This window comes from Trichoplusia ni, chromosome 21 (assembly GCF_003590095.1).
Source record: "Trichoplusia ni isolate ovarian cell line Hi5 chromosome 21, tn1, whole genome shotgun sequence".
NCBI lineage: Eukaryota > Metazoa > Arthropoda > Insecta > Lepidoptera > Noctuidae > Trichoplusia > Trichoplusia ni.
The window spans coordinates 4,753,774-4,775,989 of record NC_039498.1 but is presented as its reverse complement, the minus strand read 5'-3'; the positions used below and the strand labels follow the sequence as shown (position 1 = coordinate 4,775,989).

Sequence of the window (22,216 nt, the reverse complement as noted above, 5' to 3'; positions counted from 1 at the left end):
GGTGTAATACTGACCGGAGCGATGGCGGGGTACACCGGCAGCTCCAGCTCTTTAAGGTTCGTGGCTTGCGTGGCGCACGGCGCGTGGGTGTCTCTGAACACTACAGCGCGGATTACGCCGCGGATGTGCTCATCGGGCCATACGCCCAGTAAGATTCTTTGCGGCCGCCCCCTTCCCTTTGGTCTTAAATCTGGAAAGTCGCATAATAGTAAAACGTGAACACGTAAGGTATTTTGGTTACTGGAAATTTCAGTGTCAAATTGTCCGAAATAAGTAAGTGAATGCAACATCTTTTCTTTTAAATTTATTTCTGACAATTAGTGGATGATCTTTGAAATATATCATGGTCCGCTATCGAGAGTGCAAAGCTTGTGTGGTCTAGCTAAGCTAGGTCTCTAGCCTTGCTTGGCTGCATACCATAATATAATTTGTAAAATGTTACGATTCAAAAATGTTTCAGAAAAAATGACTTCAATACGACGCAAGAAAAAGTTGCTCTGAAATAGCTTTTGTCATCACTCATAAAACTTCAAAATTGATGAATGCGGTAAGTGACAATCACTGTTGATACGTATTAAAGCAACAAGGTTTTAATTTTGCTAAATTTACATCCGATCTCGGCTTAAACGGATTTATCAACACAAAAACATAACAGTCCTCTATCACTAAACCCAATTTCATAAGACTCCTGTTGGTGGAGAGTAATCAACCAGTTTCCAGTTCCCAATGAATAGAGAAATTGTGGAATTATTTGCATTTGTGTCAAACAATTTACCAATGGACCACAGAACGTGCTCAACACCCGTCCATCTTGGTTTAGGGAATAGTTTTCTAGTTTCCCTGTACTAGTTCTGCTTAATTGAAAATAGGGCACAGCATTGGAACTAGTTGCTCAGACCAAACAATAGTGTCGATCACTGGTAAACAATCGAACAGATCTCGGTGTGAAAAGGAAAATATGAATTTGTAAACATTTTTATTTTCTTATGTTTAAAAACCATTATGTAACGGAGTGGAGTTACCAATGCTTAAATGGTCCAAAACTATTGCGTTGCGCCTGTAAATGTTTCTTATTTCCCAAAAAAGGGAAAAATATACGTTCAATAAATGCGTTGTACAACGGCAAACACCAAGTGGACATCAAACCCCCTCATGAATGTGTTCGATAATGTTTGAACTGTTGTTTCCGGTTTCGTAAAAACATTTTTGTTTAATTCTATATCTAGGACTAGTTTTTACTACATGATACTTCGAATGAGGTAATAGCAAGCACTCACGCAATATTTTTCCAAATGTTACTTTTACGATGAAGACATTTATTACACCTCATGACTTACGCAGGCAATGATGAACTTTGAAGTGATAAAGTCTATGAATGGCAACGTTTTCTTGCTTCGTATTGAATCCCGCTATAGATATTTATATTTATGTATACATATTCATGTTTTTAATATTATCACAAATATATAGAAAAAAATTGTTATAGCTGCGAGCACTCGCGTAGCAGATAAGTTCGCAATGCCAAATACATATTTTTTATTATAATTCGCACACACCTTACAATTAAACAAGGAGATACATTATTCAATACCTATATTATCATTAAAATACGTTCAAGAATGTCGTATCACAGGTTACTCATATCGCTTATTTAAATTGGACAGTGTTACAAAATATTGTGAAGATATGAACGAAAGAAAATATGTAGACAGGTGATACTCATAAAATGTCATATCTTGCAGTAAAGTTAAAATCGCAATACTTTTTCAGTTACGTTCGAATCTAATATCGAAAATATTTTGTAACGAGGTATTGGCATTCGATCACAATTTAATATAAACGTTCAAAGTAACCGGCGGCAACATTCATGACAAACGGAGATGTACAGCCATCGTAAAATTGCTAACATCTGCATTTGTCAGTGAGCTGGGGCCGACTGGCGGACGCGACTTGTAGTACGGATATTTGAATACCCGTAGCAACGTCTGGACAGGTAAATATTAAAAAGGTATCAGTATTGGAATGTGTAAACTTCAAGAGGCTTACGCCAGTAACTCCAGCTTTGTAGTATAAGTGAGGTGAACATACCTGCGCCGCCGTCCGCGCTGGGCCCGAGCATGTTGTGCACCCGGTTGGCGTAGAGCACGAACGTCGGGTACGGGATGTCATATTTCCTGGCCGCCTGCGAGAGCGACAGCCCCTCCTTGAGCACGGAGAAGATCGCTTCGGCCATGGTCTCCGGCCGCCAGGACTTGAGCGGCCCGCGCTCGCGGAATCTCAGGTTGTGGACCAGAGTCTGCGTGTTCCAGCACTTCTGCCACATCGACTGCAGCTGGTATTGGTAGCTATCTGTTGGAGGATACAAATATATCATTAGAATTTATCTTTGGAATTAGAGTATCATTTGATTTGTGAAGTGTATAGAGAGGAGATTGTCAGCCGGTGTGTTGGAGTGTATCCAATGCGTTGAGTGCGAGGGGCCCACGGAGGTGCTCTCGTCACATTTCCCGCACCACTCGAATGGGACAATACAGAGCAAATTACATGCAGCCTGAGCTCTGTATATGCTCCTACGTATGTTTATTTTCGTTGATAATATTTCCATAATATCGCATTTTTAGATTACAACAACCGCTACGCGCGGCGACCGCAACGCCGTCATAAACTTGATCGTTCGTCGATCTCAAGTTATTTAAAGCATCGGGATTAATCTTAAACTAAATAAAGTTACAATTTTATTCGAGAACATTATCGAGTCTGATATATATTATTAAGTATTCGATTATGCATGAGTCGTCGAGTTTCCATTTAAGATATCGCCATCATCGGCGAGACACGATTAACTCGTCGCACTATCCACTAATCAGCTTTAATCACTTAAAATTGCATTTTATCTGTGGTACGAGTAAAAAGTATGTCGCTACTTCTTATTAATTTTGATGTTACGTTTTTTTATTTTATTTACTCCATTTAAGGTGAAGTTCAAGTTTTTGACATCAGATGGATTTTTATCTGTATAGTTTTGCTATAAATATTTATGAAACAGGGAGTGGAACAATTACGCGGTGATTAATTTGACATCAAGCTTTTTCAAGTGCCATTTTGTTGAGAAGATCAATTAAATGATGATCTATGGCACTTCATGTTATAATGGTTTTGTATTTTTTTTTCGGATTTGTACTGCAGACAATTCAATTTGTTTTTTGTTGTTTTTAATGAAACTACACGATATTATTTAAGTCACATATTCTGCAAGAAATTGGCAAATAAAGACATAAATTCTATGTAATACAAGCAACAACCACAACAAATAAATCTTCGAAGGGCATTCATAAGGCGCCTGCTGTTAGGCGGGATCGCGACCATAAGGATAGCGGGTTCGTTCTGGGGGCTACATTGTTGAACATTAAAAGATTATTGCATTCGAAAATTAAGCATGAATGCCCTTAGAATACATAACATTAGAAACACTACATACTGACCTCCTGAAGAAACCTGTGACTAAAACAAAAATAATTAGCGGGAAAAATAAAGAAAAAGAAACTAATAATTTTGATTAAAATCAGTTTATGTGTAAAATTACAGTCTTTTTGTTTAGAACTAAAGATGGCGCGTTTCTTACTTAATTAATACTTAACGAGTCATAGTTATAGGAATGTAGCAGTCATTATAGTTTAGAACAATCGCAGTTAATCTTACAAAACTACACAAGTCTTTTAATAGGTGGCATGGCCAAATCGACGCTAACAATTTACATTACACTTACACAAAACTTAATATTTTTTTTATAAAGATTTGTAAGTTTTACAATATACAATACTTAAATCTCAAAGAAGGCACAGTTTCTTTATGTTTAAAATTATGATTTACATATAGACATATAGACTTATAAGTAACTAAATGCAAAACAAAGCGAGATCATTCTCTAAATCCTTACACTAACTATAAACAATCATTATTACTATTCAACTGAAATAGCAGATAATATGCTATCTGTTCATCTCTCCGTAATCAAGACTAATTTAATTGGAATTCCTTTAATCTAATTTCGGAATAACTTCATAACCGCGTTGTTAACCTCGAAAACAATTATATCTCTATATTCTATGTTTAGTTTGGTCCAAACTCTGGGCGAATTTAAAGACTTTATGAATTATAGTAGTCTGATCTATCTGAAGTCCATCGCACAATATTGTATTGTTCAATGAACAATGCACTCTGAAATTCAACCTTATGTTCTTGGCATAAAGATGCTACACATTACATACGTCATAACTGCTGGACGGAAGGCACTTATAGCATATATTAATATAAATATGAAACTGATAGAATAATGGCAGTGTTAAGGTATCGTAAGTGTATATTAATTCGTTGATAATTTAATTAGTTTACTACAGTATTGATACAGAGTTTATCTCCTTAATGTAATCTCAGTCTAGCGATCATGTCTTGAAGCCACAAGAGGGAAAAGAAAAACATTCCGGACTTCTTAAAATGAATAAATTAGTTTGGATTGAGCAAATGAAGTGCATAAAAATTAACTTAACATATAGCGCATTATAAAAGGGTAGGCAAATACAGAGACTTTTTTTAGATAGAATATCCGTTTTTTTCACTGGTGCGGTATAATTTTCAACAGCCTTCAATAAGAATTATTTGTTCCACTAACTCTTAAGAAAAAATAAATAAAAACGGCTCGAACCTAAGTACTGAATGACATTGAATATGATTCTCTAAACATTTTACCTCACCTGATATCTTAAACAGCGTTATTCTTAAAAAAGAATATTAATTTAAAACCTTTTAGACGCTTATCGACAATTCCTGACAGTTGGCAGATGCAGTCATAATTTTATAAGCTATCAACAATAAATAGTTCTAATGCGCTTATAAATAATGGTACAATGCACTGCTACTTGAAAATCATTAATAAACATCGCACGGGGTTTTTTTTTATAAATTTATCGTTCTAGTAAAACCTCGCATCCAGCTCTTTCTTTTCATATAACATTGAGATTATAATTAAAAACTTATCAAGAGCAGATCAAAATTTATTGCTGGTGCTTTAGCTGAGAAAAAAAAATCAATTTAGCAGTCGGGTGGTCCAATTTTTTCAACAAAATTCGTATAACTTTTTCTTGCTTCGAGAAATTTCACAAGAATTTTCACTATAGCAAAACATGGACGCAAAATAGTTCAATTTCTTGAAGACAGATATGGTTCTGTACGGTTATTAATAACTCTCTATTTATATTTAATTTGGACTCGTACAATGATAAAAACTCAGTGGAGGAGTGCAGGCGCAGGTGGGTCGAGAGAAACAATGTAAGAAAAACCGAGAATGTGAGCGTGCGGTTAATTTATATTTAACGATAAAACATAATTGTGTATTTCATTGAAATATATTTCTACGATAAAAACGTTCTTATATTTCCCGTTGTGCTTTTAGTTTTATACACATATCTATATAATTTAAGATATAATTATACTAAAATTTATGTTTGTTTGTCTTTAAAGTTATTTAATTAATCTTATTATTAAATTAATGTTCTTTTAGCCCCTTATTGTTTTTTATTTATAGTCAGGATTTAGTTTTAGAACTGGCGAGCAAATGCCCAATATAATATTTTTTTGTGTAAATGATTAATGTTTCGATTTAATTATATTGTATTTTAAATACGGTAATTTAACAACACGGATTAAACTGATATACAATTTAAGCTATTTCAAATTAGCTTCAACACCAAAACACTTTTTTAACATAAAAAAAACTGCTAGAATTCAGGTGTCAAGTGTTTTAAATATAGCAATCAACAAGGAGAAAACATTTATATCTATAGAAAAATACTACAAACAACAACATTAAATGTAAATAAACCTTCGTTATTATATTTCTCAAAGTATGTAAATATCACGTTCCATTTTTATTGGCCGCAAGTGTATTTTTATTGTAATTCACAGTTAACACTTGCAACACTGTATGATTTTGCGTCGTGTATCTGTGAGATCTACGTTTACAGGTTCGGCCCCCTGATTAATGATTGCCTTTATAATTAATTAATTGGGAATAATTGTGCATATCACACTTTTTCTTTGCTTTTTTTGTAGGTAGTTTGCCTATGTTCAGTAATGTTGGTAATTAATTAATTTTGTTTGGTAAATGTTTTGCTAACTTTGCTAATAGGATGCCTTTTACGGATAGCTATAGTTTAGATTTTTTAGGTTATGGTTGCTTTTATATTCTAAGCTTTGTTCAGAGCATTCATTTGTATTGAATTCAATTATTAATAAAAGGGGTCCACCTATAAACCAATATTTAAAGAAAATTATTTTTAAATTATTCATCAGAGAGCCGTATATATTTCAACAATATGCAGTTAATTGTTTTGTATTATGATGTAAAATAATTAAAGTCGATAAACTTGATGTATTCACTTAATAACAGACTTGTGAGAAATAACAAACAATTAATTGAATGACGCTGTCAAAGTGACGACGGTATCTTTTGATTGATGTCACAAGATTGAGGGTTAAATGTATCGACATAAGGCTGTCGGTACACGGCGACACTATTGGCCGGTACACTCAAATTAACGTAGCTTTATAGTTCTAAATAATGTTGTTATTGTTTATTTACATACAATTCGTAAGCACTGTTCCAACGCAAACACTTTTTAGACAAAAAAGTGTCATAGTGTCATCAGTTTAGAGTCGAAAACGCCTCAATTAGTGTCGCGGTGTATCCGTAACTTGCGACTATAATTCCAACGAAAACACCTCGTCCCAGCGTTGACACACCATTTACGGGTTACGGGTAAATGTCAAAACGTCTTAATTATTCATGCGGTTATAAAATATTCTGATACATAGCACAGCTGATGGCTATACCTTCGGTTTATGTTAATACTAGCGAAAGGACCCGGTTTCGCGCATTTGCTGCTAAGAACATCATTTTATAAGTATATTATTGATAAATAATTTTGTTTCCAGAATAAGAACGAATAATATTAAGTCTAATTATCACTCTTATAATTGAGACGGATTAAATATCACCAGTTGGTTTCATAGGAGCTCTATAAAACCAAAAATATAAGCCCCCTTAATAACGCAGTATTTCAATAAACAAATCTTGGAATATCGTCTTTCCTATCAGTGAACAATAATCGTACCCAAAATTGACGAGTGTCTTAAGAGTTAGTGGACAGACATTGCTCTATATTACAAATTTAAACTATATTGTAGAATATTCGGACGGCTTAAGTTATTATACCTACATTCGTAGTTACAACCTTACCCTACTCACCACGTCATGGACGAAACCGTTACATTACATCTGATATAACAAAAAATATAATAATTAACACAATTATCACAAAAAACACAAACTTATTTACTCAGCTTAAGGTGGTGACGTGACAAAACATATTTACCGTCACAAAAACTCACAAATTAATTAAATGTATGTCGTTTAATAAATGCCACCGCAGACGTTATAATGATTATTTTTTTGCTAAAAAATATAAAGCGTTTTCAATTTCATTTGAAATGTTGACAAAAGTATAAACGTCTGTATTTCAACATAAATAACTTCCGCTTCAAATTCTAGCATAATTTATAATCACAATACAAAAACAAATCAATAATCGATGTACAAAAATAGATTGATAACAGTCAGTTGAGAATCAGTCTAGAATATCTTAAAATATAACCTTAAGTAGTCACTTATTGTAAAGTGTACATTGTAACAAATGTGCTTATTTTTTACAACTTAACTTAATACGCCTACAAGTCTGTACATGGCAATGTTCGAAATATCATTAAAAATAAATGAAGTTAAATGGACGCATTAGCCGTTTACAGTTACTGCCAGTGAAAAACGACGCGACTTTTTTGAAGGTTCCGCACATCTGATTAATATTATACTTATTACTGTTAATTATTATTAAACAAACACAACATGCGGGCTTTCAGTCTTTAAATAAATATCTTATATTTTCGATTGTGTGATGTGTTTTTAAATCGGTTCAAATTAATTCTAACTTTTCAAAAAGAGTTGTAAATTTCTTTGCACATCTAGGTAACTCGAATGTCTATTATCCTGTTGTAAGTTGTGAGTACGATTGCTCAGCACAATTTTAATTGGCCCATCAAAAATGTTTACAACCTCTGACTTTAGAAAGTTGGGTTCGTACACGTACTAAAATAAACATGATATTTATAAAATTGATGAAATTTTGATGACAACCGATGATACGCACACCTGTCGCTTATAGTGTTGTTTTATTAAATAAAACTTGTTTGAAACGGGAATTAATTGTAAACGAAAATATCATAATTATAAGCCAATAATCGAGTAATATACAAAATAACGGGTATAAATTGCTTAATTTATTTTTTTATTAATGGCGAAGAAATTTGTGTCGATTGACTTAAGTATGTGTGTCTTTTTTAATGACAAAATTGTAGTCTGCATAAACGACAAGCGCTGTAGCTCGGGGTGCAGTAATTACGGATCGATATAACTATCACATAATTCGCACTTTGTTATAAATCGGTCTGTCTTTGTTGACAATGTTTTATTTCACTGAATCTATTGAAGTAATCTTTCTTTTTAGTTAGACATAAATAAATGCAATTTTGAAATACTGAATATAATATATTTTATCAAAGAAATTATTAGATTCAAATTAGTGTATGCTTTGCGATTTGGAAAAATAAGAATAACGCTGTAGTAAATTTTGTATTAATTGTTTGTTGTAAAATTAAAGATCTATTTTTATAATTTGGAAACTTTCTCTCACTTATTCCACAAATTGTTATACCTATATTTAGTTTTTATTGTTTCTAATGTAATTGCAAAAGAATGTAACAAGGTAAACAGAGAACCGAACAGAAACAAGTATCGGATAGAACAACTAGATGGCGCTACTGGCTGCAACTTAGCAAACTAACGTCTTATTCGTCAGTCTCTTCTTTAAGTTTTAGGCTTTTATTCTTTAAGGACCCTTCGTAATAGAGTGACACTATTGAGTACTTTTTACAGAAGGCCCACCACCATCGAAAACCTGTGAGACCTTTAAATGCAAAGTTTGGGTCTCTTGACTTTCTCAACTTTTCTACGAAGGGTAATACTTGTTTTAGGGACTTTTTTGTCCGCCGGTTATAAGGCGAGACGTTTGCTTCGCAACAGAAATCTAAGACTGCTCGTTCTTCACTGGCTAATAGCCCGGCTTCGTCTAACACTGCCATGCGTTTGGACTTCCCGAGTATGTTATCGTAAAGGGTTCCTTTGGGGATCCCGAAGTGCGTGGCGGCCTGCGTGAACCTCATCCGCTGCGTGACGACGGCTTGGATGGCCTTCTGCAGCTGGCCCTGCGTCCACGTCGGAGACTTCATCTTGCGCGTGCTATGACCGTAGTCTGAGGGGGCGGGGGAACAACACAAACATTCAAACATTAACAAATCCATATCACGTTGATGCAGTACTCTAAGTTGCCAAGTGGAAATAATTGTATTTCCTTTAATTAATTTGGATTATTTTGGACGTAGTTTCAGGTAAAATCACTTTGAAATACCCGCATGACTTAAATGTGGCATCAATTTGATTGAAAACAATGTTAGATTTTGTAGGTATACTTCGGGCTAATCCTGAACCTACAGAACACCGTGTTTTTGGTGTAATATGAGTAATGCTCTAATAACAGACATTGCGCATAAAGTGGGGACAGTTAAAAATATTGGTAGTTCAATGATAGCGCCGATTGATCAGAAACCATCGCCTGTAACGGCCGTCCGAGCATTTTTCTATTATTTTATGAACAATAAAATACTTACGGACATAATATACAATAAAACATTTTCATTATTACTTTATAAACAGTAAAATATACAATGGCTGTTTCCGAAGATTGAAAATACTTACGAAGATTGATCAGATTAAAAATTGTTATTTTGCTCGGATTTTTTATACTTCACGCAAAGTATAGAAAATGTTCTATTTTTCGTAGATTTTGATTGCACTCACATGATGATAGGTCTTAGTTTCTAATTACTTTTTTTACTATTTTTTTACGGCCAGATTTATCCAGACAGTGATTTGAAAATCTATGTATGATGAATGTTTGGAACCTCTTCGCAAAAGCATAGTAAAATACGAGTTGACAGAGGTTCTGTATAAACATTGTTCCTCAATATATTGTAGCCCGTGATAAGTAAAAGGGCGTACATAAAACAATTACGTGATCGCATACGAGCCTGTTCATCGCACGAGAAACTCAGAAGAATTACCTGAATTTACTATAACAATGTACGTAAGTGTGCCACTTTTTATGGCATTAAACTATAAATTTTACTAGCACAATACATAAGGCCATCGCAACGCTAACAATGTTGTATCCAACTAATATAATAGTGTTTCTATATTATTTTCTCACGTTATAATGAAAGGCTAAGAATAAAAAGTTATTATCAATGAGAAAAATATTTGCAATAAAATATACATTGAAGGCCTATGTTTTGTTACATCCAAGAGAATTGAGAATAATATCTCTTGATCTTACTTATTACAAGCACTTGGAAACAATACCTTTTTATACAATACCATTTTATATCTGCCGTTATTGTACTACTAACTTCATTCGACTTTACTAACGGATTTTATAAATATTTATTACTGCATCAATGTAACACGGATTTCTGACAAATAATGATTCAACAACTACTAACAGCATGCAATTTTATAACTACTGGCTAAAAATACAGCAAAAAAGAAGGTATATGAACTTATTAAGAAAAACAAAAGACACCAAGTATCTAAAGTACATCTGGTACCGATAAAAGAATCAAGACCTTTACTTTGAATCGAAAATAATGAACCGAATACAGAATTGTCTATCAAGTTTTAGTTCGCTGTCTTTATCACTTTTAATGCGGAAAGTAGAGACAAATAGACAACAATATGAAACAAGCACTTCAGGTTCAATTTAGTTTTAGAGTGCCAGAAAAGAGGTTTTATTTTATCTGTGTGTTCGTCAGAGAAAATAGAACTAGAAACTTTTTTCGAACCCGTTTCTTTTTCGGTACATTTGCTCTTCTTGATTTATACTTAGTGAATGTGCCATTTATAATCACTTAAAACTGAATAATGATTATAGCTAGATGCTAACTGACCTGCGATTGCTGCAGATGTAGAGGCTCCTAGCCAGGCCTGAGAGTTCTCAATCATCTTCGCCTGAAAAGAAAAAGAAGTCAATATTAGCTTCACTTGAATAGTTCTACAAAAAACTCATTGCTACGTCATGATTATAGTCTTCTATATTTTAATTGTTAAAAGTATGAAATTTTGGCAAAGTTTTATAGAAACAGGAGTTTTCTTGAAAACTATTTTTGATTTTGGTACATTTACAAAGCAACATTTAATTATAAAATTAATTGTTCTTAAGATTAAATAAAAAATGGAGTGAAACAGGAAAATAGGTTTATATTTGATATCATTAACTTTATTGCCTCTAATTACAATAAATTAAAAGTAATCTTGTGACGTTACGACAATAATGATAACCGAGGAACCACGGTCTAAGAAGCCCGTCGAAGCGAGCATACAGCAAATTCAGCTTTAAAACTTTTAAAACAACGACGTAAGGTAAATAAACCTTACATCGTTGTTTTAATACACGTAAAAACAGAGTGAAAATCCACCTGCAAATAAAAGATGGACTTGGTATAATTATGAAAAAGTATTTCGATTATCGCTGTATCAATTATACCTAAGGCTTTTCTACGGTTGATTATAATCAACTAGTTGTCTGAATCTAACGTACTATTGGTTGTTCGATGGCAGACCGACGGGATGTAAATTTGGGTTTTGTGAAGATTATTCTAAAAAATATCTACGTCTTTTATACCGATGAATATGAGATCCAAATGTTAGTTAAATCTTGTCGTGTCATGGGTAAAACTCTAACAAAAGAACGCGATGATGTCAACGATTGCGGAATAACAAAACAAAAAACATTTGTCAACTTGTTATAGAGCTGGAGGGGTGGCTCCTTAATGTTATTGTTATTTTACTGAGAAAGTGAGCCCGAACAGGGGTTTCGACAACTGTCACCCGATATGCGCAACTGTCAAAGTTTAACGATCGAAAAGTACGTGAATGACGAGGCAGGTACCTATTAGGCACTTGCACAGAACGATCCCCCAAATTAAAGTATTCTGACTCGTTGTTTTAATACCCTAAAATAGAAATTACCCTGGCTACGCAAAACCACAGGTTTTTATAAATATAACGTGCCATATTTTGGCGGAAAAAAGTTGTTACGTTTGCCCACGAATCTTGTGGGAAGGGTTGTCACACGCAGAGAAAATATCATTTTTAAATAAAAATATGTCAACGCTTTTCCTCTCGTCGGGCGCTCCGGCATTTTAATATGAACCACGCTGTTATGTGAGGAAATACAAGCGCTTATGCAGATGAGCCAGTTACTTAACTTAGTTAAACTGTGTTTAAAAAGCTCTATTAAAATCGTCGTCGTGGAAAAGTTTCGAGACAACATCAGAAAGAAATCGAGCGTAATTTCTTTCATTGAGTAAATTAATGGATGCCGCCGTAGCAAAGTATATAAAACGCGTTCTAAATCTTGTGCAGACACAATTACAACTAACGTTTAACAAGTCGGCTTCATTACCCTACAATAATAATAACGGTCAGATGAAAAAGAACAATTCGTCAGTTAATTTACAATTTCCCATCTTGTACAGGAAGTTTACGATTGCACATTTTATCGATCGCTACTGTAGATCAGGCGGCGGACGCGCAGCGCGCCGCCCGCGCCGCTGCGCGAGCGCACGTTTATTTACGTCCACCCTGTAATTGTTGAAGCAAAGAGCGGCATTTCTTTGTGCCCAGCGCTACAACTAAACATTATCGAAGTTTTAATTGTGAACGCAGACAAAAGACGGCCATTTTACGGCGGCAATAACGGAACGCAGTCCAATCTACAAATAAAATCTTTTATTAAGTTAGCCGGGCGACGACGGGCCCGCCGCTAGTCGTGTTTACGAAACGCACACGTGCCCTAAGTACCGGTTGAAACGTTCCGATGTATTGTTTGTTTACCCGAATAAAACACTAAAATCCAATTCAATAACAAAGAATTAAAGATCCCGAAATAAAATTTATTGCCAGTGTACGATAAAATAGATTTATGTAGGCGCGGGCGGGTGCGGGGGGCGGGGGCCCAGGGCGCGCGGGGCGGTGGACGCGACCGCCTCGCCGATAATATTATTAGGTACACTCGGTCAACTAAATTACAATCTGTTAAAATTTTATAGGCTGTTATTGCATTTGATTAAAGACGAGACTTTATAGAAGGAAGAAATCGGTCGTCGTGAGCGATATGAACGTCCGTACGTGCGTAGCCAGTGTAGGTCTAATAAATGTTTATGAAGTAGTGTGAAGTGCGGACGTGTGTAAGGACTAAGGAGAGGTGTAACGATCGTTGATCGGTTCAGGGAGCGACACGTACTGCGGGCGAACTTGTTGAGCCGGCCGTCAGCGGGCGCCCTGAACAGCTGTGACGAGGGTAGGGGAGCGACCGTCTGTGAGCTTATCTTAACTAGCTAACAATAAGAAAACCGTGTCAATTTGACGAACAGGCTCGTCTGCAACGTATTTAGCGGGAAAACATGACTTTTAACTTCAACACCTTTGATTTATCTAATTAAGCAACGTATTTGGTAAAGTTTATACTTGTGTTTATGTATCTAACATCTAACTGTAGTAACAATCAAAATTTCCCTCAGTCCGTTCAGATACTTAACGGAAGTACAAATTAATCATGCCTGCAAACCTGGCCCGAGTATGATGTCTCAAGTGTAAATTGAAGTACGTACACAAATACAGGCTCCTCCGGCGGCTACCCTCGCTGCACCCTGTCCAGCTTGCCCCGATAGAGAACTGCTGATTGGCTCATTTCATACCACCCTAAGCAAAGACTTAGCAAGAGCCAATTATAATCTATTAAAAATTTAAAGGGTACTTAGAAGAATTTCAAGTTTGGGTGAGTCATTCCTAAAACCGAAAACGGCTACAAAATTATGATAATTATATTACAGAAGATCGGCCACTAAAACAAGGAAAACGAAATAAAAAGAAACACGAGACGATACTTAAGAATTATCAGAATAAAAGAATATGAAGCTATTACGTAGTTTTACCAAAAAGTTTGGATTAAAATTGACCATCGCCACATTAAAAGGCACATGTTGATTATACGGTAGCAAGGCATTAAAATTCTAGTTTTTATGGCTCACTGTTGGGGGTTCTAGGGGACATTCTGCCCGTAGCCGATAATAACCGTGGATTACATTTCAGTTATGTTTTGTCGTAGTAGTCCATTAACCGCCACCACGAACCACTGAATTGTACTCCGTATCGCCTGAAACTATTTCATAAGCGATAGCTACTAAATTGGTCCAGCTATCCATGACTTGGCATGACAGAACTTGCTTATTAAATACTATTATTAGATCTGGTTTTCTTTTCACAGTCCATATTATTACAGCAGCGCAAGTTCCCTACTTCAGTGCCTATTATTTGAAAAGAAAGTAGACAAAGTTTATAATGAATAAAAAGTCCATCTCCTCGGAGTAGAAGTTTGGCCGTCTCCAAGGCCGAACGATCAGGACGTTTTATTTCCCGCTTCAATAAACCTCGTTTTTATTTCAATATAGAAACTGCGAGATAATGTCGGCAGCTATTATGTTTTATAATAAAATATGATGTAACAGTGGGTAGATGTTCAGGCGGGGGGTTGAGGCGGTTGTTATTATATAGGGGTATCATTTAGTAGACGCTTAGGTTATTAATAGGAGGGAGGTTTGTGGGTGGCGCCAGGCGCCGTCCTTATGCAAACTAAATAAAAAATTCATATTTGTAAATAACAACGGTGGAGACGGGCGAGCATATCGTCTGATCAATATTGTAAATGTCGACAATAAACGGACCCTGCGATTTTTGTTATTCTTGTGTTACTTTCACGTGGCTACGCTGTTGGTTATTGTTTCAGCACCGCTGGCAGCTCCTCCCCTACTTTTAGAACAGCAGACTACTTGCATATCTGTACATTTGCAAGTGACACGTCTACATTCCCACCCCCGACCTGCCACAGAGCCGCAGGATTACGGCACCATCTATTGACGTCACTCCTAAACTTAATCACTCGGTATCGGCTACCGGCGGCGCTCCTCTGCCAGCTCTATAAACCCGTTACAAGTGGCACTTCACTTGTCGAACATGATATCCTAGTCAGATTCAATTTCGAAACTCTAATGAAAACGGATTACACTTGGCACTGTCTACAACTGAACCGAGCTCGCGTTTTTTGAAGTTGTTTGTTTAGACAGCGGCAACCCTCGGGGCGCCGACAGACTTGTTAACAATATTGCTCCGCTATACAACATTTATTACCGCGTTTCATTCAACAAATTAAATATTAATTGTATTACAGCACAAGTACGAAGGAAAACTTTCATTTAATAATTTATGCTATTATTTAGTATTTCCTTCTTCAATGGAATTAAATTGAAATTGAAACGTAAAGTACCAGGCTCGCATATTAACGTGGTACACAAAAATCTAGCACCATCTGCGCGGATAACTTCCTAGATAGCAAATGAGTGCAATCCAGCGCATTAGTCGGTCATTATTTATGTTATTCCGGCGTCGGCTCGGCGTGGCGCCCCTCTAATCGAAACTTTGCGTACGAAACGCAATAATAAACTTCCGCGGTGCCGCGCAATTACGTATGTATACGCGTAATAAGTCCGCGTCAGCCGGCCCTTGCGAACGATTTACGCGAAATTTAATTTCGCTTATTTATAATCTAGGTATCCAGCCTATAGCATACCGCACTCGGATACTGTACTCCTGAAATGGGGTTGTACACCTCTACAGCGGGCATGCGGAGGTAGATGCTATCGCACTTCCTATTAAAATTATAACAGTGAAGGTTTTTATGTAAAATACATGTTTATTACTCTTTGAATAGAATTTAGTAGGTACCGCATTACCATAATTTTGTGTAAGTCTGTTCTTCATAATATCTTGGCTTGTAATGAGAGCTGGTTGCAAATAAACTGGAAACGATATCTCTGTGTCACAGCTAATGGAGTAGTGGTTTCATTAGAGGGCGGGATCAATGTTCAAGAGGGCTTTGTGAAACTATGCGATATGAAAATAGTGAGGAGTTGAGAGCAACTCGCGCGTTATTTCCAACTTGATTTTATATTAATAAGGTAAAAATCGGAGCACATCAATACGTAGGCAAAAGGGGAATTACTGCATACACAGTCCACGTGCAGAAAACATGTTTCGAGTGCAATTTCTTTTTGAATATTCTTTTGTGCTATTTTTCATTTTTCCATTGTTATGAAAATAAAAATGCCCTCATTGTGTTGAAAGAATTGGTCACTCAGCCGGTAAGTAAAGGGCTAAAAATATTCCTAGCGTTAGCTATTCGCAAACTATGCTTAGGATTTTTTTTACCTTATCTTGGTTTAAAAACGTTGACGAATTTGATGGCTAATCACAATCCAAACGCAGCTAAAACATACCTCATTTTAAACTACCACCATTCGCCATAACGATCTCCGCCGTCCTTCGATTTGATTTCAATTTGCTATAATAACGGTTAGTTATTTCCCTGTTAATACAGGATGATTCATTTGTTCCGAGATACAGTTGGCGAAGAATGGCGGGAAGGGCGCGTGAAGAGCGGGTGGAGGGGGGGGGGGGCTAAGGGGCGACGCTCCGAGGGGCGAAGGATAAAACTAATCACACATCCTCTTCATAGAGCGTAGGGTGTGGCCACAGTGATAGAGATCAGCGTCAACACGCGATCACAAAATAAAGATTTACAAATTGCCTTTATTCAATTTAAATTTATTTTAAGTAGAGATAATCGTTTCGAACTCATTTAATAGCAGGTCGAATTTGGCTTGCCTGATTATTTTTGGCGAAGCAAGTAAAAGTTTCACTAAGATTAACTATAATTGCCAACAGTGAAATGTATCATCATCTCATATCTAATCTTTCAGCTCGTTGTCCCATATGTATTTATATTGCACGGCGCATACATTTCTAACCGGCTACTACTAACAATAGTTGCAGAACTACACCGGTCCGAGCGCCCGCTCGCGGAGGGGCCCCGCCCTAGTCGCTTCTGCATTATCCATTTCCACATTACTGTCTTTTTGTTCCCCATTTGATTGTTTAAACGTGCGTCGATGCGATATCCAGTGGTTATTATTTCCACTCCTCTCACTCGAAATGGCCTCAGTCGATTGTGGAAAAATGCTCCTCTTATTGTTACTGAAGGAACAATAAGCGCCTCCATTTTATATGTTTACAGCGTCTGAAGGCTTGATAGGCACTTTACCTCTCTATTACACATACGTTCCATTGTTCGTGTCCGCGCTTTTCACTTGTTTTTTTCGAAAACGGTTTCAGTTTAGGTTTTAAGGTGCGTTAACTAAGGATACGGATTGATTTGGTGACTTCTGCGATTATTACAAAGTGATTGCTCGGCGCTTTTGTTTGTTTTCTTATAGGTTGCATTGTGCACAGCCGGCGCCACAAATGTAAATGTAGATTGCCGGACAAATTGTGGAAGATCGCTTTTTTATTGTTGCGAATTTGTAAGTTTTAGTGAAAGCTTAGTCTGCGTAGGGGTTTTACGACAACATTAAGCTAATTTCAGTAAAATAAGTAGTTATTCTAAGCACTATAATTTTGTGACTCAGTCTGTTTTGACAAAAAAATAAATTTTGTCAAGGAGAAAGCAAAACCGCAAGGTCTTAAACCCTTATTTATGTTTCTTTTTAATTCGGAATTTCGTTAACGTCAGTTTGATGCTACTTTGACGTTCTACTTTAAATATATAAGTTATACATAATTTATTTATAGTTTTGCTAGTAGGCATTTGGCAGGCTTTTTTCTAAAAAAACTAAAGAATTGCTTATAAAAAAATTAAGTTTTCATTACTTAATAAAAAAAAAATAGGTTTTACAAGCCCATTGGAATTATGGACAGTATCAGACACACCCTGTATACGATATCTACATATAGAGCTGTATCAACCATTGTCGTCAAATTACTCTGTTTACGACCGAGATAGACAATTTTCCGCTATTAATATTATGATAGACGTATTATTTGAGTATATAGAATATATTACTAAATAATTTCGTTAACATCGATATGTAAATAATATGTGTGGGCAACTTTCTGTATAATTTGATGTTGACTGCATAATACTATATTTCTACAGTAGCCATAAAAATACTGTTTACATGAATAAAGTATTGGCAAACCTGACAAAATTAGAACAGAAAGATTTATATTCAAATATGGCACAACAAAAATAGAATAGATGACAGCGTGACGTCACGTGACATCGGTCAACACCCGGCTGCCGTCGCTCGCGCCCCGCGCCTGCTACGAGTGTTGGAAGAGTTTACAACTTCACAGAAATCCTACATTATAATGGAAGACACTCATATTTCCCAAACAAACAAAATAACAAACTTAAAATCATTGGAGCACACAAAAAGTTTTAATTCTTAGCATTAATTACTGGGAACAAACGTCGTCCCGCGTCCCGCCGCTCTGTTTGTTTAAAACATTAGTATATATGCTTATGTTAAACGGGAGAAATTTATTTGACTTAGGCGTAGTTTCAGTGTTGGCGACGATGTAAGCAAGACAAACATGTTAATTTTCACCCTCTCGTATCACCCCCTTTTCACCCCCGCAGCAGTAGGGTTGCCAAATATATCTTTTAAATAAGACATTTATTTGTATTATAAACTTTTCGTATTAGGAATGCCGCGAGGCGGCGGAACCACCCTAATGCTGGCTAAAAAATGACATTTGAAACAGGGAAAAATGAGAGTAGGTATTTAAATGTAGAACTCGAAGTTATAAAATAAATGAATACTTTTTCACACAAAAAATCTTTACTTACTTAAAATATATTTATATTCGGATCTGACATTCGTTTTCATTTGCCTAATTGAACCACCGTTGTTGAACCCTATCAGCTTGTTTTTTTCTTATACAGGTCGTATGTAGAGTTCTATACAAAAGAGATTTTTGTAATCCGTGGTCACATCCCTACATAACACCAGCGATTCCACCGCGGGCCGGCAGAGGGCGCTGTAAATTATTTACCGCTAACTTTGACGAACATTTATTTTTAATTTACAAACAGCTCTTGTGCCGCACGTTACGATAGCACCCAAATTACATAGTCGTTATATTATTCACCACGAATTCCAAACTTCCGGGTTTATATGTATAAACGTATTCAAATATTTAATGTAGATACTTATGAGTAGAATAATGGAAGGTAGGTACTTAATAAACTATTGACCTGGACCTTATTTTGTTTTCGGAGTTTCCTTGTGAAGTGGTGTTGTAATCGCTAAGCAATTTCCAAAGTTTTATCATCAAAATATGTACTATATGAGTCTTCTTTCAAAAATAAAATTCTGACTTCAATTAAAATCGAGCCTCCGTTATACAGCAGGTAGCGTTAGCGATAACTAGGTGCAGTTCGTCAAAACTTCAAAAATAAAAAAGTTGGAAGCAATAGCCGCGACGCGCGTCGACCATTCGACATTCGCAAATCGCCAGTTTTGTGTTTCCATCTGTAGTTAGATCGAATCGGATTTAATCTTTAAAAAAAAAAGAAAAGTACCACGAACTAAGAGCAGAAAATGATTACGGAAACTAATGACAGAATCACGTCAAACGCAGTGCAAATAGAAAACTGCTACAAGGTAATGAACAGACCAACTTACTCAGGAATTAATGGAATTTCTTCTCTTTACCAAGCCTTTGCAGCAAAAGTAATAGGTAAGAAAGTATTTTTTGTGAGCACTTAAGAGGCAAATACTGCTTGAACTATTTCATTTAAATATATGTTACAAATGCTTTCAATCGTAAAATTATACTTCATTCAATAGCCGTGGAACCATTCATACATTTAGCACCCAATGCTTCAAAAATCGTACGAGTACAAAAGTTTTGTGTGAACGTTCCGCATTTGTATACACATCTTTGGTGTTCACTCTTTTACGACATCCGACCGTGAAAACATTAAAACGCGTCGTTCTCGACACACGAACCTCCTTAACCCTAATTAGCCGGACGAAAGCGAAAACGCGCGAAAAAAAGAAGCGAGTTATAATTCGGGAAGCTAGTTACCCGCACGTCGCGCGACCCTCTCGTCTTTTGTTTTTTAATTAGTTGCCGCTTAAACTTTTGCGCATTTTGCGCTGTTCATTTTGTTTTCAACTGTTATTTTTTCCTCGACCACTTTCTATTGCGTTTTGAGGGACAGTTCGCATTAAGCTTCGGCGAGTTGTTGACTGCACACGAATCAATTTCCTCGAGTTTAGTTTAAATATCGTTAGCCGTGGCCCGTGGGGCTGAATTCTGAATTTGTAGTTGCGCCGGAACGTACATGAAGGTACAGCGCGTTATCTCAGGATATTAATTTTCAAAATCACGAATAGGGGAGAGTTAATCGAGTCGTAATGATTTAACGTTACACGCCATTTGATCAAGGAAAACAAAAATAAATAAGATGATTTTATCATAACAAGAGGCAGTGAGGCAGTTTCGCTTACATTATTAAAACAAAACAATAGACACACCGACATACATGCGCGGCAGCTACTAATGTAGTAAATTAATTATAAACAGGGCGCGAAAACTCTCCGGGCCGCCGCCGTCTTAACAGACGATTAGTAATTGTGTTATCGTTCAATTTGTGCCATTAAATGTCGGGCATGGCCGTCGACGAATGAAATTTCGATTTATTTAGCGTCGACCTTCTTTAGTATGAATATTAATTAATAGTATTACCGGTGACGCGGTAGCATTAGGGAAGGCTCTAACTATAATGAAATGTGTCCTCCGTCTCAACTAGAGACCCACGGTTATTTATTAATATCTTACAACAAATAAAACTTGAATACATTTGGTTAAAATTAACATCAGCTGGATTGTCATGTTCAACTGAGGAGTAACGAAAGGTAACTAGCTCTTAGCAGGGAACAAGGAGTTGGGTTAAGCTAGTTAGCAGTAAGTGTGTCGCGTGTGCTAGATCTGTGCGGCTGCTGGCACCGCGTCGCGGCGTCGGAGCGGCGCGAGGCCTATTGAAGCGAGCCGCGGCCTGGAGGTGTCGCAGCGGCGGCGGCTCCGCACAATACGTCTCGCCTCGCGTCCCAACAATATCCTCATGTTTACATTCCCGGCGTATTTCCTTTGAACTCGCATGTGGGCCCGAGGAAACGTAAAATAAACAGAACTTTCTCGTAATGTTTAATTAAATTAATCAGTTGGTTGATTAGTCGATGGTTCGCCGGCGTTGGCGTAAACAAAGCGCGTCGGCGGCGTGGCCGGGCTTTGATCTAGCGACTCACTCTCATCTTCACTATTGTTATATATTGGTGAGGTGCCCGCGCCGCCGCCGCGCCCGCCGCGCGCCGTCAGCTGCCGGCGCCTCGCGCCTCCTCCGCCCTAGGGATGACACGCGCATATTTTTGCATTTTCACAAAATCAAACGATCAACATTTGTTCGTGTTGACACAAACCGCTTTTGCGACTTTTACATTGTACGGCTCCCCCAGTTCAGTGCTATAGTTAGTATGACTATTCTATAGAGCGATCCATTGCGGGATAGCCTATATTTTAGGAATGTAGAGTCTACGCAAAATTTCTACATACGGACACTACTTAATTACTTCTCTGTTTCTAGAGTACATTTTTTTATGAACATTAATTTTTAATAACCCGTCATTCCCCTCAACTACATTAGGAAGAAAAATTAAGCCTTTAAATGTTTGCTCTATGTACGTGCGCTTTTCTCAGTGAGTATAGCAAAAAGCAAATTCTAGTAAGCGGCAGCCCTGCGGCCATCCGTCAAGCATTATGTTTTACTTTCACTAAATAGTACATTGTAGGATGACGTGGCGTATTGCAATTTTAATTTATGTCAAAACCTCGGTTTTGGCACGCTTATCATGATGACGTACTTTTAGCAACACTGCCGATTTAAAAGCGAATTCTTGTTTAATTGTATCTACCCGTTCGTTTTTCAAACTGGCGAAGAAAGTAAAGATTATAATTTGGAAATTATAGTGTGTT

The 22,216-nt window shown here is 36.5% G+C and overlaps 1 protein-coding gene across 3 annotated transcripts in view; it reads right to left on the bottom strand.

Moving 5' to 3' along the window:
• Positions 1-22,216, bottom strand: part of LOC113504132 (protein bric-a-brac 1-like) — a 218,046-nt gene that overhangs the window by 6,263 nt on the left and 189,567 nt on the right. For 2 of the 3 annotated variants that reach the window (XM_026886278.1, XM_026886279.1), the window contains 3 exons: positions 11,170-11,230; positions 2,089-2,349; positions 15-190 (listed from right to left, as the gene is read on the bottom strand). In XM_026886278.1, coding sequence (XP_026742079.1) covers positions 15-190; positions 2,089-2,349; positions 11,170-11,230 — 498 coding nt within the window. Of the gene's footprint in view, positions 1-14; positions 191-2,088; positions 2,350-6,360; positions 9,420-11,169; positions 11,231-22,216 lie in introns of those variants that run through there. The other variant, XM_026886281.1, reaches the window with a different exon arrangement.